This window comes from Diadema antillarum, unplaced genomic scaffold (assembly GCF_040938485.1).
Source record: "Diadema antillarum isolate AM-2024a unplaced genomic scaffold, OU_Dant_1.0 seq00001004_RagTag, whole genome shotgun sequence".
Lineage (NCBI taxonomy): Eukaryota > Metazoa > Echinodermata > Echinoidea > Diadematoida > Diadematidae > Diadema > Diadema antillarum.
Window position 1 is genome coordinate 947,851 of NW_027271842.1, and position 16,936 is coordinate 964,786.

The following is a 16,936-nucleotide window of genomic DNA, read 5'->3' on the forward strand; positions in this document are numbered from 1 at the left end:
GTTGTCATGCCAACAAACACCTCTACGCATATACAATATATACCTCGGCGAGTCCAGTGCAGTCCACATGGTTTTGAAGCCACTCCAGCTTGTCGGAGTTCTCCTTCTCCCGCACTCCCTCGTTGACCTGCTGGCACAGCTCCTCCGCTTTCTCCGTCGCCATCCTGATGTTCCCGTAGTCGGCATGGCCCTCAGGCGTGTACTTCAGGATCTGCATACAGAGAACGAAAATAGAAACAAGGGTCTTATTTTGTGTTAATCACTTTACCCATTCACTGTAGTTGGATTCCACCACTCTGTCACATTTTCCCCAATCAACAAAGGGAATGTGGAGTGTCTTAACTTTCACAAGCACAAATTTGGGATATGAATTATAATTAAAAAACAAAAAACTGTCATATAACTGATTTGTAGATGATCACTTTAATGTGGTATAATTCTGAAGGGCAATCGGGGCCCCCGCAAGCTCTTTGAGGTCATTCACATTTGAAAATTAACAGTAAAAGTCCCACTTATTATAGTGCAAAGCCGTGTTAGTGTAGTGAAGCATGTGAATGGGCCAGTTCATTGGGTGATGGTCAAAGTCCCCTTCAACACAATATCAACAACACTTTTCTTTACATATTGTTTCATATGGGTACATATTCAGTCACAAAACAGGGCCAAAAAAGGTAGACACTTTCAAAACAATTACCTTCTGCAAGCAACTTGTAATATCTTATGAACAGATTTCATTCACTTTAGTCTCTATTATATTTTTCAACAGAAACTTTTTTTTTCAATTGTCCATGAAAATTTGCCTTTATGTGACATCAGGTGACTGTCAAACTACATGAAAGGCTAGAAAAAAATATCTCTGCAGCGAAAAGTAGCCCAGTTGCAAGACTTTGCAGGGCGGGGGGAGGAGTTTAGCTACACATCATGATCAGGTCTGTCAATATTCACACAGCAAAGTTGGGAAGATTCAGATTGAAGACTTTCCAAGGAGTTACTGATGTGCTATAATAAAATGTACATTTCAACAGGCGAAGAATAATTTCTAAACCAGGGAGACTTGCATACTTAATATGCCATATATTTCACAGGGTTTAAATTTTCACAAATTTTGCCAGTTGGATGCTATTCACAAATTTTTAAATGTGAACAGCTATTAACGCTGATCCCAGCATGAATGCTATGTGCACACATCCATCACATTTATCATCCCATTGTTACATTCCGCAATAAATGAACCTCAACGTAACCACTTGCAAAATTGGCGGGAAGTACCGACTCGCACAAAATTATTTTTTGCTATATATATGATATAAAGAATAGTACTCTTTCTTGTCAGGTGGTGCAGGATAAAGAGAGACTTGGCAGCTCTGTGCGTTTGTCATGGTGATGCGCCTGCCTGACTTGCATGAACGGTATGTCACGCATGTCCAGAAGAAAACTATCAAAGTGGTGATGAAAATGGATAATCATGCCAGGAAGGAGATTTTCCTCTCCTAGAGCAGATGAATGTACAATTGGTGTACACAAGGATTTGAATAATGATATTGATTGCATTTTGATATACGTCGCTTTATACGGGCACTTTTATTCAGCGCACTGGTGCTACTGTATGTCCGTATATCTATTTTGGGTTGTACAAACCTTCTGGACCAGTAGAGGGTATCGCGTGATCCGCTGCATGGGTTTGATCAGGTAGCTACTGACCGGCATTCCTTTGGTCCGCTGGTCTGAGGCGAGTTGCTGGTTGGAAGAAAAAAATTGTACAAAGAAAAATTTGAGCGTAACGGCCGGCTGACAATCCGTTGAATACTGCTAATGGCATATTCCATTATAAAACTATACTCATTACTCATTGTGGGGGCGTTAAATTGTGGAATAGTGGTTAAGTCCACTCCCGACTTCCAATTGGAGGACCCGAGTTTGAATCCCGCCCAGTGCTCACGTCCTTGGACAAGATGTTCTTACCAAAAATGTCCCTCTCGACCCAGGTGCATAAATGGGTACCTAGCAACACTTGGGTAATAATAATAGCAGGGCCCTCTGGTAGAGCAGTGGCAACATGGAAGAGGCTGCCCTGGGTAAATAAGACATTATTATCATTATTATCATTGTTGTTATTGTTGTTGTTATCATTATTATTCTTATTATTCTTATTATTTTTATCATTACTATTATCATTATTATTATTATTATTATTATTATCATTATTATTATTATTATCATCATTATTATTAGTAGTAGTAGTATTATCATTATCATTATTATTATCATTATTATTATTATTATTATTATTATCATTACTATTATCATTATCATTATCATTATTATTATTGTTATTATTCTTCTTCTTCTTCTTCTTCTTCTTGTTGTTGTTGTTGTTGTTGTTGTTGTTGTTGTTGTTGTTGTTGTTGTTGTTGTTGTTGTTGTTGTTGTTGTTGTTGTTGTTGTTGTTGTTGTTGTTGTTGTTGTTGTTGTTGTTGTTGTTGTTGTTGTTGTTGTTGTTGTTGTTGTTGTTGTTGTTGTTGTTGTTATTATTATTATTATTATTATCACTATTATCATTATACTCAGCAGTGCATTGGAAAGCTGACAATTATCCACAGTGCTCACTCCACAAGCCACAAATTGAGGATATTATATCAACCATCCTCTGGACCTTACCTTGACATACTCCCTGAAGTCCGGGTCATTGTCGATCTTCTTGGACAGCGTGCTGGAGGCACTCAGCTGACAGCTGCAGAACCGAATATACGGCGTCATCCGAGGCAGCTGTGGATTGGGGGTTTTAAACAGCATGCAAAATTAGCTTGAAAACCATCTTTACAGGTGAATTATCCATTATTTTTTACTTTTCAGATGGGAAGACCAGCAATATGGGCGGTGCCATTGATACAAGGTGATCAGAAATGCAACTTTGTGCCCGCAAAAAGTCTATATGTACAGGGGGTTTACCATACTAGAACATTTTGGTATAACAGAAGTGCAAAAGTCACTGCATACAGTATACTTCAGAGAATTTTTGTCTGCAAATTTCTCAAATTAACTGATACCAAATAAAGGACTCACAAAAATAATGCCTTTCATATCACCGATGCGCTATCATCGTCAAGGTGAACATCAATAACTTTTGAAAAGAGATTCATACATATTTCTCATTCCGCCATTGTGGTTCTTGATAGCAAATTTGCAATGATTGGTGTATTGTCCCACTAGTCCCAATTCGCATATCATTATGCACACAAGTGTATAGCATTTCTTGAAGCAGCATACTGTAAAATGAGAAATGTTCACATGCATTTTAATTTTGCCAATTTTGCAATAACCAAGATTCGCGAAATTAAAATGCACACAAAAGTTCTTGTCTACACTGTATGCATTGAATGCCATTGGCAATTCGCAAAAAAATTTCATGCCGCGAATATATCATGTTTTACAGTAGGTGGAACAACATATACTACATGGGTATATTGAATGATATTTCCACATTCTATAAGCTAAGAATGGCAAGTCACTTTCAACATGTAGTTCCCACCATGGACCTTGGCACATGCATTTCACTTCAAGTAGCTCATTTCCATACAGGCATTTGCATTTAGATTTAGGTGCTCTAAAAACGCATCTTGAGAAGAGGAACGAAAGAGCCACAAGTGAGAAAAATTATTGCGAAATGACAAACTCTGGAAATTAAGGTATTTTGAACACATCTCTGTAATGCAGAAAAAAAGGAACAGTGAAAGGAAAAATTAACCAGTGTTTTAAATCAAGAAAATGGCCAAAATATGGAATTAACTGTTTCTGCGAGGGGAGTTTAGTGTGTGAATGTGTGTGTGATGGGGGCACAATATGGTATAATATATGAGTCACTCTTTGATTTTACTTGTCACTTACTCTTGTCTGTGTGACAATAATAGCACAATCAACTTTTGCAAAGTCTACAACCTCAGCATTCATGTAAAACAGGGACTACTTTCCAATGCGATGCAGCGATCAGATAGCAAGATGCTTCGATGGCCAGCTGCTTTCTGACAGACTGACCTGTTCACACAAGATATCGCCAATCATGTGGACAGGCTGCTCCTCACCGCTCATCTTTTTCCTGACTCTCAGAGCTCTGTAATGAAGGCATGAATTCATTACCATGAGAAATAATCAAAACTTGGCGTGCGTTCGAGCGCTCTCCTAAAGTGAACTGAATCGTACCGTACCTGCGCCAGAGGAGCACTTGAATGCTCCGAAAGTGTACTGTACTGAACCGAATTGAGGCAAAAGTGGAACACTTCCCGATGTGCTCCAAAAGGGTACCAAAAGCGAAACCAAACTTCCCATATGAGAATGTGTGTAACATGCACATACGTCATAATTCAAAGAGTTCATTGTGTTTGTTCGGGACATCTGTAAGTAGTGTAAGTGTGCCAGGTGAATAACCTTCTTGCTACAAAATGCGTGACCCCCTTGAAAAATAACTCATGAGGTATGCTTTCTCAACAAGAGCGGTCGGACACTCCAAATCTGGCCCAGTTCAGTATGGTACAATAATGTACGCTCTGGCTCAGTTCGCTTTGGTTCGATTTAGAACGCTCGAACGCACCCAAAACCAATGTCACAGAGTGAATGCTGCCTGGATTTCTACATAATGTAAATCATATGAAAACAAACAGAATGTGGTCAATTCATACTCGGAACTCTAGAAATAGCAAACTCTTGAATAACCTTGTATGGATAGTAATGTAACGTGCACTCCATCTATTAAAGGGGCTGTACAGTACTGGTTGAGGTGGGGATTCATGTTTTTTACATTCCTAAGTGAGAAAATTAGAAACCTCTTATGAAATATGAAAGAGCATGTAATTTTAAGAAGGATTCAACATTTATTTGATGAAAATTGGTTTTCAAATGGCTGAGATATCCAAAAAAGTGATGATAATAAAAGACTACAGGCCACAACTTTATTAGGATCTCTTTGTTTCATCTTGCTTTTGGATATCTCGGCCACTTCCAAACCGATTTTCATCAAATAAACTTTTGATATGCCCCTTAGAATTGCATGTTTTTTTACATCTCATAGAGTGGTTTCTGAATATCTCGCAAAATGTTATAAGCTAAATCCTCACCTCGACTAGAACTGTACACACCCTTTAAGCTTGGAACAAATGAGTGGATCACTTTGTGCTACAAAATCAAAATCTCGTGAATTCGCGGTGCCCGGTGGACATCACCCCTTTCATAGCAGCTTCATGCATGGAGGTGGCACCAATTAACCTTTAATACCAACTTCAGGGTGAATTTTTGTGTGAGAAAGTGGAGCAAATGACAGCAAAACTGTGACAGAGTGAAGTAAAGGTAAAAACCCCTCACACATTTTTGTGACATGCTGAAAATGTTGCAAAATTATCAGTAATTTCCGGTGATCTGAAAAATGTATTACCGGTATTGTATTTGAAACATTACTGTCTATAAAGTTGAAATCATCGTCAAAGTAGCTTAAATTTTTTTTTTATTATCTTTCCCTTATTGCTGAAAATGAAAAATATGTTAATTCAGCAATCCCTCTTGACTGGTAAGTTGAAAATAAGAAGGGAAAAATGAATGCAAATGTTGATTTAGCATGGGTGAAGTGAAGTCGTGTCTTACTTGAGTAGTTTGGTATTGCACTGAATGAGTTCCTTCCAGTTGACGAACACCGAGGCCATCTCTTGGACCGACATCATGCCGGAGTCCAAGATGGGTCTCTGGAAGACCTGCGTACATGACACAGATAGAGACAGAACATCAATAGAGCCTTCACGGTCAATCAGCATGCTCTATTTTAACTCGGGAGTTTCAAAGGAAGAACTACTGTGGTTCTCACGACAGAAAATGATTTTCCACTGAGACATGTGTTTGACATATGACGTCAAAAAATTGTGTAAATTACACAAAAGATTTCTTTTACTCGACTGCTAAGAAGGCACAGAATGGGACCAACAACTTTTAAAGGCTAAGTTTACTCCAAAGGAATAAGCGATAAGGATAAAGTGCCTTGCCTAGGGGCACAACCACTGTAGCCAGGGGACTTGAACCATGGACCTTGTGATTGAGAGTCTGTGGTATCAACCACTGAGCCATGACAGCTCCTCACTTCTGTCCTGAAATTTGGGTTGTTGTTTTTTTTTTCTGATGAAAATTTGATCACAGATTATACTTTCATGACTCAAATTTTTTGTAACTCAAATTCACATAGCATACTCGAATATGCTATAAATACCCACCATAGTAATATTCACTTTGTGAACAATTACACAACCAAGCAGAGTAAGACTATTGTTAACATTAAGGTGTTTTCTTCACGAAGACTAAAGTGTTGTGATATGGATAAAACCCTAACCCTTCCTATTTTCCTATTGGGTGTGCAGTGTGATCCACTATAGAACCATACTTATATAGCTACCTTCCTTCTTCACAATACAAACTGTAAATGAAAAGACAAAAAAAAAAGAACAAATAAAGAATGGGACTCTTCTTAGGATATCTTTTTTTTTTTTTTCAGTACATTACAGCGAAGACCAAATGGGATGGACGTACAATTCTCATATGTACAGTGGATGTGTGTGTGTGTGTGTGTGTGGGGGGGGGGGTGGTTTATAGGCGGCGAGAGTTCACTGACCTCCACGGCGAGCTGCATGTCGTCCACGTACTTCTGCTCCGTCTGGATGAGTTCGTGGATGCGACCCTGGCGGTGTCTCTCCATGTCGCTCATGCTCTCCAGGACGTGGAGGTCGCGGGTCCCTGGATCGAGACAGAAAGGAGGGATTATATGGCGAAAAGAAGATTGCATTTGGAACGTTCTAGGGGGGATCGAGGGTGAGAACACCGCGGGCCCACAGGGTGGAAATTAGGAGCATGGCAAGAAGCCTCTAGTTAAAAAATGTCACATACATAGAGAGTGACAGAGAGTTGGGGGGGGGGGAGGTGAGAGCAAGAGTTAAAAAGTACCTTGAGGAAGATAGTTGATAGACAAGTGTTTTTTGGGTTTTTTTAAGTTTTAAAAAAAACCCACCACAAATCCCTTGAAATTGGTTACTAAAGGTAATGGATAAATTGAAGAAAAAAAAAGAATCGAAAAAACAATAAACAAGGGGTCGACTGGAAAGAGAAAACAAAATCTTAATATGAGTTCATGAATAAAAAGTGATGTATGAAGGGTATTTTTCACCTTACAGATAGCAATATCTTTAACAAAATCTCTTTCATGGGGCTTGAAAGGTTTATGGTACATGGATGGAAACTAGAGAATTAACTTGGGAGTCGGAGATGTCTTGATCTCCAGGTTGAAACAGGAGGAATCAAAAGTGGTGGTTTTTTGTTTTGTATGATAAAACAAAACAAAAAAAAATAGCCAAAGTGGGGACATTACAGATAATGGGTGTCTGGATAAAAAAATACAAATATGTAATTGCGAATGTAAAACATCTTGTGGTGTGGAAAGTTTTGCCTTTTTCACACCATGTGACACCAATTTCAAAATACAAAGGTATTCATATTTTGCTTACTACACTTTGCACCTAGCTGTCAATGCCTGTTCCTAGTAATGGGTCAATAGTCAGTGGAACAAAAAAACCATGCAAAAAAATTATGGAACAAGTTCACTTTATATTAATAGGCAGTACCCCTGTATGAAAGATCTTGGTGGAAGAGGTATTGGCGAAACTTCAAGGCCTCATTTCATTAATAAACAGTTGCTATGGTAGCAACTCTTGCTAGAATGGCAAGTGTCATGGTCATATTAAACAAGAATTCTGCTTCCTGATTGGCTGTTGCTAGGAGAAATTGCTTTAATTTCTAACAAGAGCTCCTATCCTATTACATCTTTTATGAAATGGGAAAGAGGCATGAATTTGGTCAGGATTTTTTGCTCTCCCTAAAGAACAGCAGGAATTAAGAGTATTTATACTGACTATGTCCTTGAATACGCAGTGCTACAGTGCTTGATCTGTTTATGTTAATTTGGATTCTGACCCTTGATCTTTGAAAGATGTCTGTAATAATGATAATTAAAACAAATCTCCTTGGCTTGTGAAAAGCACTAGGTTGGAAATGTTAGCGATACAATGCACTTTCTGCAGAAATTCACTGGACAATAATAATGTGAGTGATGTTCTTGGATTTCTGTACCTACAATGAAACCTAAATTGAATGTCTGCTTGTATGAATAGTGTAACCCTACCTCTGGGAAGTGAAATGTTGTGAAGTGTGTTAACCTTAGCGTTGACTGATATATCCGAGTGTGTGCTGCTGCTTTAAAAGTACCCAAGGATACACATACTGTATTTCTTTTTTTGGTTCAATAGTGCATGTACACACCCACACCCACCCATCCACCCACACATATATATACACACACATGATGCACACACATAATAATAAACACACACACGTAATCTCAGCACGGTAGTATCTCTTTGTATAAAAACAAGGGACATAAAAAAAAAGTCATGATCATGACATGAGTTATTTCCACACTGGCACCCAAGCTAATTTGGTTTACAGACAAGAGCCCATTCAAACCACATATATGCATGGAATGGTGTGTCTAGAAACCTGGCTTTCATACAACATAATGAAAATTTGTTGTATGACAGAAGATAATACACTACATGAAACCTCAAAATGGAAAACATGGCTCTAACTCTCTATGTGCATTAACAGCAATGTGAATATATTGCACAATTTACAATTAATAACCAAAGTGCCCCTGTGCTTTAAACATTATCCATGATAATCTGTTGTTGTTTTTTCCTCTTTTTGAACAACAGATTACAAAAAAGAGGGGCTCACTGTGTACATGTGTATGATTTAGGCCCAAACGAATCATGTAATACATTATGACCAAAAATTGCTGCTTCAGCAAAGATATAATCAAATTCAGGGTGGAAAGATTTCATGTCTAGGTACACTGTAAATACATGTGCGGCATAAACTGTCATAGGCAACATGAGATCAATAACCCTGAATGGAATTTGTGAGGCAAAATCAAACAAATAAACAAACAAAACAACAAACACATTCATTGTTTTCGTGTTTTTAAGAGCATAACCAGTGATGGTACAAAGACATTGTCCGAGAAGGAGTTCTTTATAAACATGTTCCTACCACATTCAACACGTATTTGGGAAAGAATCCTTTTCAAGCACACACATCGCTTTCTTAATCATTTCATTTTAATCAAGAATTGTACACATGATGACAAAATTTGTACATGCACACATTAGCTCATCATAAATCACATAGAGAAGAATTTTTCTACTCATTTTTTCTTTTTCTATAATATACTGTAATATACTAAACATTTTTGTATATAATATGTAAGTATAATATATTCATAGATTTCCGCATGCAAACATGTTGGTCAAATCTGGTTCAGTTTTCGTTAGAATACATTAAAAACTTTCTGCTGCCGACAGCAAAAAGTTACACAGCACCGTGAGATCAAGAGTCGTAAATAACGTCACAGTTCACAACGTAGACACGACTGTTACACGAAAACTCCATGCAGCACATGTTTTACCGCTCCTTCCACGGTACACGACAGTAACGATACCTGGTGAACTGTGATACTGTTTTGTCATTACGCTGCACTGATGAAGAACGTTCTATAGGCGCCCTATCATTTCACAAATCTCTACAATGCCTTTTTTAAGTACTAAGTAATAAACTGAAATCATTTGGCCAGCATGCAAATCAAATACTTTTCACCAATAACAACATTTTTATGGGGACACCAACCCACAATGAAAAATATTCAATATGATTTATCACTACAAGCCTTATAATCATGTTGGGATGGATTCAAAGCTCAGACACAAGTACTGAAAAAGGAAATGAGGCAATATATGCAAATTGTATTTGATAAAATGTCCCAAAAAATGTGTGCAGAACAACCACACCTACAGTCTATCTCCTCCATTCACCAGGTCAACAATGCTATACCACAAACAAATGCAATCAGTGGTTTTATAGAAAAGAAAAGAGGTAAAAGGCGATTATTTTTAATATCTAATACACAGCCTTATCTGCTTAAAAACAATGGCTAAAATTTCATCTTAAGCTGTGGCTTTTGTCAGGGACTTTTGCCGGGAGCTGAGCATTCTGATTTTCTGTCTTTATTAGTTTATTTTCAATCTTTAAAAATTTTAGAAACATTCAGTTTGTTAGTTTGAAGAAGACACTTATCAATATAAAAATAAAATATGGTTAACATGAATATATAATGTAAAAGTACAATAGTATATGTGTATACAAATAACAACAGATGCTCATTTGTAGAAAAAAAGAAGAAGATTAAATCCCATTATGGACCGGGGGAGAATGGCTACAAAACCTTGTCCACTTTAAATCCCAGAGCTTATAGTCTTTGACTTGTATTTTAATACTATAAACTACTATTCATATTATATGAACTATGTTTATGAGGGGGAAAAAGGCAAAAAGGACTTATTATCACCACTGCCAGATTTCTCCAGCAGACTTAAAACAGGATAAATGTACTTCATCTTTTTAGACTGGAGAAAACATGAAATAATTTAACATAACGAATGCACATGACATCGTGTATTCTGTAGCGAAAGGTCAAAAAATAAACATCCATGTCTAATACAATTATATTTATTGTAGCGGTTATATTATATATAATGGAATATATGTTTTTCCCTTCCAATAATCACTGAATACCAGCCAGGGTGTATAGCATAGACGATCACATTACTCTCTCTGGGATACACAACATCTCACTGAACTATCTCAATGCTAGAATATACCACGATTCAAATGCTAGCTATCACGAATACCAGACAAGCAAGACTTCTCCATAACGTTTGCTTGAAAAGGCAGCGCCTTTAAGAACATTTGTAACGAAACTACGGAGAGAGAGATTATATGTCTGCAATCGGCAAAACTGGCAGGAAAACATACACACAGTATTGTAATACCTACATACGTTGTAATATATCACACTCACACACGTACACATCATATTAATGGTGACGGACATAAGTCGGAAATAGCAGTGGCCCGGGATCACTTCGTCACAAGGTTCAAGCTGCACGACACTACTACAGAGTTCACGAGAGGTTACACCGTCTACACTGTAAAGTCCCAGAAAACCATTTTGGGGGAGTTTAGTGCTGTGTCTTCCACAACAATTTTAACTAACCATTGTTTTCACAAGGAAAAGTGACATATTGTTCATTTGGGCCCTTTGTTGTTCATGCATTCATATTTGTTCTCGTTGCAGAATTTCCAAAGGCTTCTTTATTGCTACAGTATCTCCAGAACTGACCATAGGATTGGCTAGGCATCTTAGATCAAAGACCCTGTTTCTCTCAGAGATTTTTTGCATTCAATATTCCGATTCTGTACAGATTTCATAGAATGGTCCAGTTCGTAGAATCTTTCTCCAATATAACTTGTGCTGTAAAACAAGGAGGTGCCAAATGAATCAAATGACAGGTTGATCATATCTGCAGCGAAGTTCCTTCCCAAGACTACCCCATATATGGCTTTGAGCAGAACAATACTTTTCTACATTGAGGTTTAAAGTATGCTTGTCCCTTTTGTAACCCTAAAAATAAGATCCCTTTCATAAGCTGGTGTATTGTAGAGGTAGGTAACTCAGACTTTTCCTCAGAATTATACAACTGGAAACTCCTTTATAATGTTCAAAAGAAATTTTTTCAGACCCATAAAAAAAAATGTGAACCGTTATTCTTCGTATAAAAGGGGAGTATATTCTTAAGTGATATGGGGGTAACCATTTTTCATTTCTTTTTTTTTTTAAATTGTTGAGGTATCTTACCATAAGATTTCATACATGATATTGGGAGACATAATTCTTCAACCATGCAAGATATATGACCTTACGAGCTACTATTTGAAAGGGAAAACAGCTTACAATAATCACATTCACGTATGGACCCAAGTGGCATAGTGTATGTACTGTTTGTAATGCCATTACTACCTCAATATACTGTTTCGAAGCAAGTTCACTCATATATTCAACCATGAGCATCGGCTGAAACTAAATGTAGTTTCATTCCAGACACTTCACATCGACATCTTCTAAATCCCATTATCTCACTTACTATTCTCATATTATCCTATTTCCCAGTGCAATTTAAAAGCTCACAGAGCTTCCATCTGAGCACGAGTGCAGTGCATGAATGCTTGAAAGTATCTGTGGTCAGACACCCTGAATAACATTAAAAGTGAGTTTAAGAAAGGAAAACAAAGTCCATATCACACCACTCTGGTTGTGACAATCTAGAATAGTGCGTTCATAACCACAAAGACATGTTATGCGTCATATCCCTCCTCCATTGTCTGGATTGCACTCGTTTTCTTTATTTCCCTCCTTATTTTTTAGTTATTTTTTTTTCCCAGAAGAAGTGTGGCAGTGTATAAGTACTGACCATGAAATATATTTGAAGTGAATACATAATTCACAGATTATCCCACTTGACATTTGGATTTATATTATTGCATCCTAAATTAAGACACTTGACTATGATTAACGATGATATATCTTATTTGATCATATTTGCAAATTCTGCACAAGTCTGAATAATAATAAGAATTGCCACTCTTCTGGTCCAGTTTGCAAATGGCTGACTTTGAATTGACAAAAGAAAGCAACAACTTTCAAACCAACGTTACACATCTCTTAACCCCATTCATTACGGAACCTAGTGGCTTGTGTATTAAGTCTATGGGGATTTCGGAATTCAGTATGGAACGGGTTAATCATCCAATCTATTCGGAAAGAATTGAACTCAACAGGACGAGCAGCAACTGATGTTTGAATTAACAAATATACATACATGTAGTGTACGCCTGGCTGAATATAGCGAGCTTTAGAACTGCGGCGCGAACGCTATTAAAGACGACACCAATTAGGCCAAAAAAGGTGTTCTGCAAATGCCTGAGACAGCCGTTTCCATTGTCTAAACCTGGGAGGCTGCGTCCTCTTTAAAATAGCGTTCACATCACAGATCTAAAGCTCGCAATTTACACTATCACACATTTGACATATAATCCACTGTGCACAGTTTGGGGTTTCAGTGATGCCATGTTTTTTTCCTGCTAAAAAGTGTGCCCCATTTTATCACCACATCACACAGGCCAAAACAATGTGATTTCCTTGATTCAAGAGGGAGTTGGGGGTGGGGCTGAATTTTTGCAGCATATTGGAAAGGTCTGCCTCCTGGACACCCTATCTCTCCATTCCAAGACCGGAGACGGGGGAAGGTATCAATGCCGGGCATCAATGCCTGCCAGCTCTTTACGGCTCTACTTATTTCAGAAGTCGTCTCAACTACAGTAGACGTAATCTAAAACTACAATGGTTAGACTTCAGTTTCACTGTTTAATATTACGATGCTCCAATTTACATATCGCACACACTGCATATTTTAGGGTGGTTTCTACGAAGTGAGAATTTTTGTCTGCCGACTAATATTTTTTTTTTCTGCGACATGGACAACATGACAAAATACCATCTCCCGTATTGAACACGTGGTTATGATATATGCAATGCATATAGCTGCCAAACTGGGAAATCACTAACTTTGCTTTTTGTTTAAGGGATAATACTCATTTCTCATTCTGTCCCTGAGGTTGTTGATCGTCAATCTAACCACTAACAATTTTGTTGTTCATGTCCTGATTTGAAGAATAAATCGTGTTCATAAAATATATGATACATACATACATATATAGAGAGAGTATACCCTTCTAGACACTTGTGAATGCCATGCACCCCCTCCCCCCAATAATTTGGGAAAAAAAAAGAAGAGAATGATTTCTGTGCTTTTCCTGTATATAGTAAGAAATAAATACATGGATATGTATACAAAAAGATAAACAAAAAAGACAGGCATCTCTCAAGGAATATGAAGTAAAATTTCCTGTTCATTGCTATGAGCTATACCACAAACCATGTACTACGGATTCTATTATCCTTAAACAAATGTGCACACACAAATTCGAAATACCCTGTCAATATATCAGAATCAAGATCACAAAGAAGAATAAAAAAACAACTTTGCAAATCAAAAGATCTCAAGGCATTACTGATTTGCTGTTTCTCCTCTGAACTAGAAAACCCTACACAGTCACATTAATAAACCATGCAGAATCTAAGGGATGTATTGATATCATATAGATTAACATTAAAAAGCAATTAAAAAAAAAATATTGAATCACTGCATTGTCTTAAAAAAATCTCTTATCCATGAGGAAATGTGGTTTTCAAGTGTAACTTGACCTCTGACCTATAAAACTTAAGAGACTATACCCCAGGTCAACAAACTCTCTAAACGCATGAGCACTGAATTGATCAGTGTTTTTGTAGTAGCCAAATTAAAAGATAGATTTGTCAATCAGTTTCAACGGAAACATCTCGACGGAAGAATTTCGTGAATTTGAAAAACTCTCTAAACTTGATCGTCACATCAGTGCGTCAAGTTGAACGAGAGGACACTAATCAAGCTTTTGCGGACAAATACATTTCAAACTTCTGACTCTAACTACTACCTTTATGCTGCAAATCGAACGCATAAAAGTTTAATCACATGTGCAAACCCACGTCAACATGTTCCCTTTCATTGGAATGCTCTCATAACTACATGTGATCTGTCCATTCAGGATGCAAATCAATGACGCCAACTACACTATGCACTAAGGGCCTACCAACGGCGTATAAAACTTACAAAATACTCAATATTTGGGACTAGTACAAAAAATGATGGAAGACAATCATGCACACATTGAAACGAAGAAGAGTTGGCCTAAATGTGTCAAGTACGAAATGAAGTGGAAAGATGGCAGATCAACTTTGTTTTAATACTTGCTACAACATATCCTGTATAGAGATGCAAAACCATTTTAGCATCAAAAGAGTGTGCAACTGCATTTTCTCCTTGCAATGAAGTCAGGTTGGGGCGCGTTTTCTCTTATTTACGGTGTTCTCGACACCAGATTTGGCAGTATTGTGCAATTAATGCCAGCATTATGGATTAAGATTTGTAGTGCCACTGTAATAATGTTGTTGTTGCTGATTTTGTGGGGACACAAAAAGACACAACGTATTAAACATGGAATTGAGGACATCACACAGTGCATGTGCAGGGGGCAATTTTTTATTTTTTTTCCCCGAGAGAGGTCCCTACAAGCAAATTGGTGCTCCCGATTGTTGTGTACACCTGTGACATGGGTTTCATTGAGATACAACTTTCCTTGTCACTCTGTAAATTGATGGGTGGCAAGCATCCATGGCTATGACCTCGCGTACAATCGTACGGTGCATACGGCAGTTAGTGTCTATCAGTGACCCGTTGTCTTATGGCTGGGATGAACAGCTGGCGTCTTCCTTCGTGAGAACATAAGTACGCATACATTGTACGAATGTCACTCCCCCCACAGTAAACACATCTCTTTCCAACGTCTCAACATCACATGCTTGCCAACAATACAAACCTGGCAAGCAGTTTGTCCATTTACCCTTATATGTTCTGACATAAAATCTCTGAACAGCTTCTCAATGAAAACAAAAAAAAAGCTTCAAAGAGTATGCATAAATGATTATCATTAGGTTTTTTTTTTTTTTGCATTTAAGCAGTCTTCCTTGGTGCACACATTAAAAAGATTGTGAACACACGATCGAAAGGATGTCGACCTGCTAGAAGACATAAGAAGAGGGCTAACAGCTAAAAACTAGTACAATCATTTTGGTATGGTCAGGTTTGTCACAGTCCCATATAAACTATTCTACTGCAGATTATACTGTACATGCATTTAATATATTCATATCAATATATTATGTAAGAGAGAAAGATAGAGAGAGAGAGAGGAAGGAAAGAGAAAGAAGAAACATCCTGATTTTAAAAAAAACAAGATTACTATCACAGTTTGTACTGACATAAAGCAGTGAGTTGAAAATCAGTCATCGACTGAACAATGTATCATCACCTATTGCATCAAGATCGTTTGTGTCATTTGCACATAATATAAATGAACATCTCCATGGTAACAAACACACTTACAGTGCTAGCTAGCCTCATAAACAAATAAATATTGAGACTTTACCAAATTCTCATCAGCTGAAGGCAATCGATGGTAGTGGGTCTAGCGAGCTACTTCTACAGGTAAAGATTTCAGTGCGTGAACTTCAAAGAGTGTTAGGCAGTAACAGCTTTATAGCAGACTCTCACCCTCGCATGAAATGGACAGAGAAAGCAACGCCTTGCATCGTTTGGGAGGGAGAAAAAGGACTAAAATGTTTTGTCTACGATCTAGCGTACGCACGAGGAAGATTGAAAAGAAGCAAGTGAAGACCCACTACCAAAAGCTGCCTGGTCCATGCGCCACAGACGCAAAGGAGCCCGCGTTGCACAAAGTTCCAATCAAACAGAAAGAACAGAAATATGGGATTCACAAATCAAAGACCGCCTTGTCCCAGCTGTTTAGACGAAGCTCCCTCCCTATCAAGGCGTCCATCGCTACGATGACTTCTTGACTTCGGGGGGCCTCGTATCCGTGGCAAGAGTGACGTGAAATCCAGATCTCTGTACGACAAGCAGCGCCCGCGAGAGACTTTTTTTTTTCAAGCGAGTCTTGGCTTGTCGACAAAATTTGTCCATGGTTCAAGCAGATTTTGGTAGTGAGTCTTAATATGCTTTTTGTTCTTTTGCGCTTCTTTGGAATAGGCTTATGCGAGGTCCCTATACCAGTGTCTCTTGGTTCTACAGAATGTGGGAGAAAAAAAATTGGAAAGAAGGAAAGAAGAAAAGGTTGAGAGTGTGGTTCATACGGTGGGGACTTACAGAATCACAAGTGTGCAAAGTGTTAAGGTGGACAGCTTGAAAGGGTGTATCTCACTTACCAACATCCTACACTATCTCGAGGGACA

At 37.9% G+C, this 16,936-nt stretch overlaps 1 protein-coding gene across 1 annotated transcript in view; it reads right to left on the reverse strand.

The window, feature by feature from the left end:
• LOC139742529 (intersectin-1-like) overlaps window positions 1–16,936 on the reverse strand; it is a 78,610-nt gene that overhangs the window by 9,464 nt on the left and 52,210 nt on the right. The window contains exons 35-40 of the mRNA XM_071653060.1: window positions 6,641–6,762; window positions 5,629–5,735; window positions 4,033–4,108; window positions 2,659–2,766; window positions 1,639–1,737; window positions 44–211 (exon numbers count right to left, since the gene is read on the reverse strand). Coding sequence (XP_071509161.1) covers window positions 44–211; window positions 1,639–1,737; window positions 2,659–2,766; window positions 4,033–4,108; window positions 5,629–5,735; window positions 6,641–6,762 — 680 coding nt within the window. The remainder of the gene's footprint in view (window positions 1–43; window positions 212–1,638; window positions 1,738–2,658; window positions 2,767–4,032; window positions 4,109–5,628; window positions 5,736–6,640; window positions 6,763–16,936) is intronic.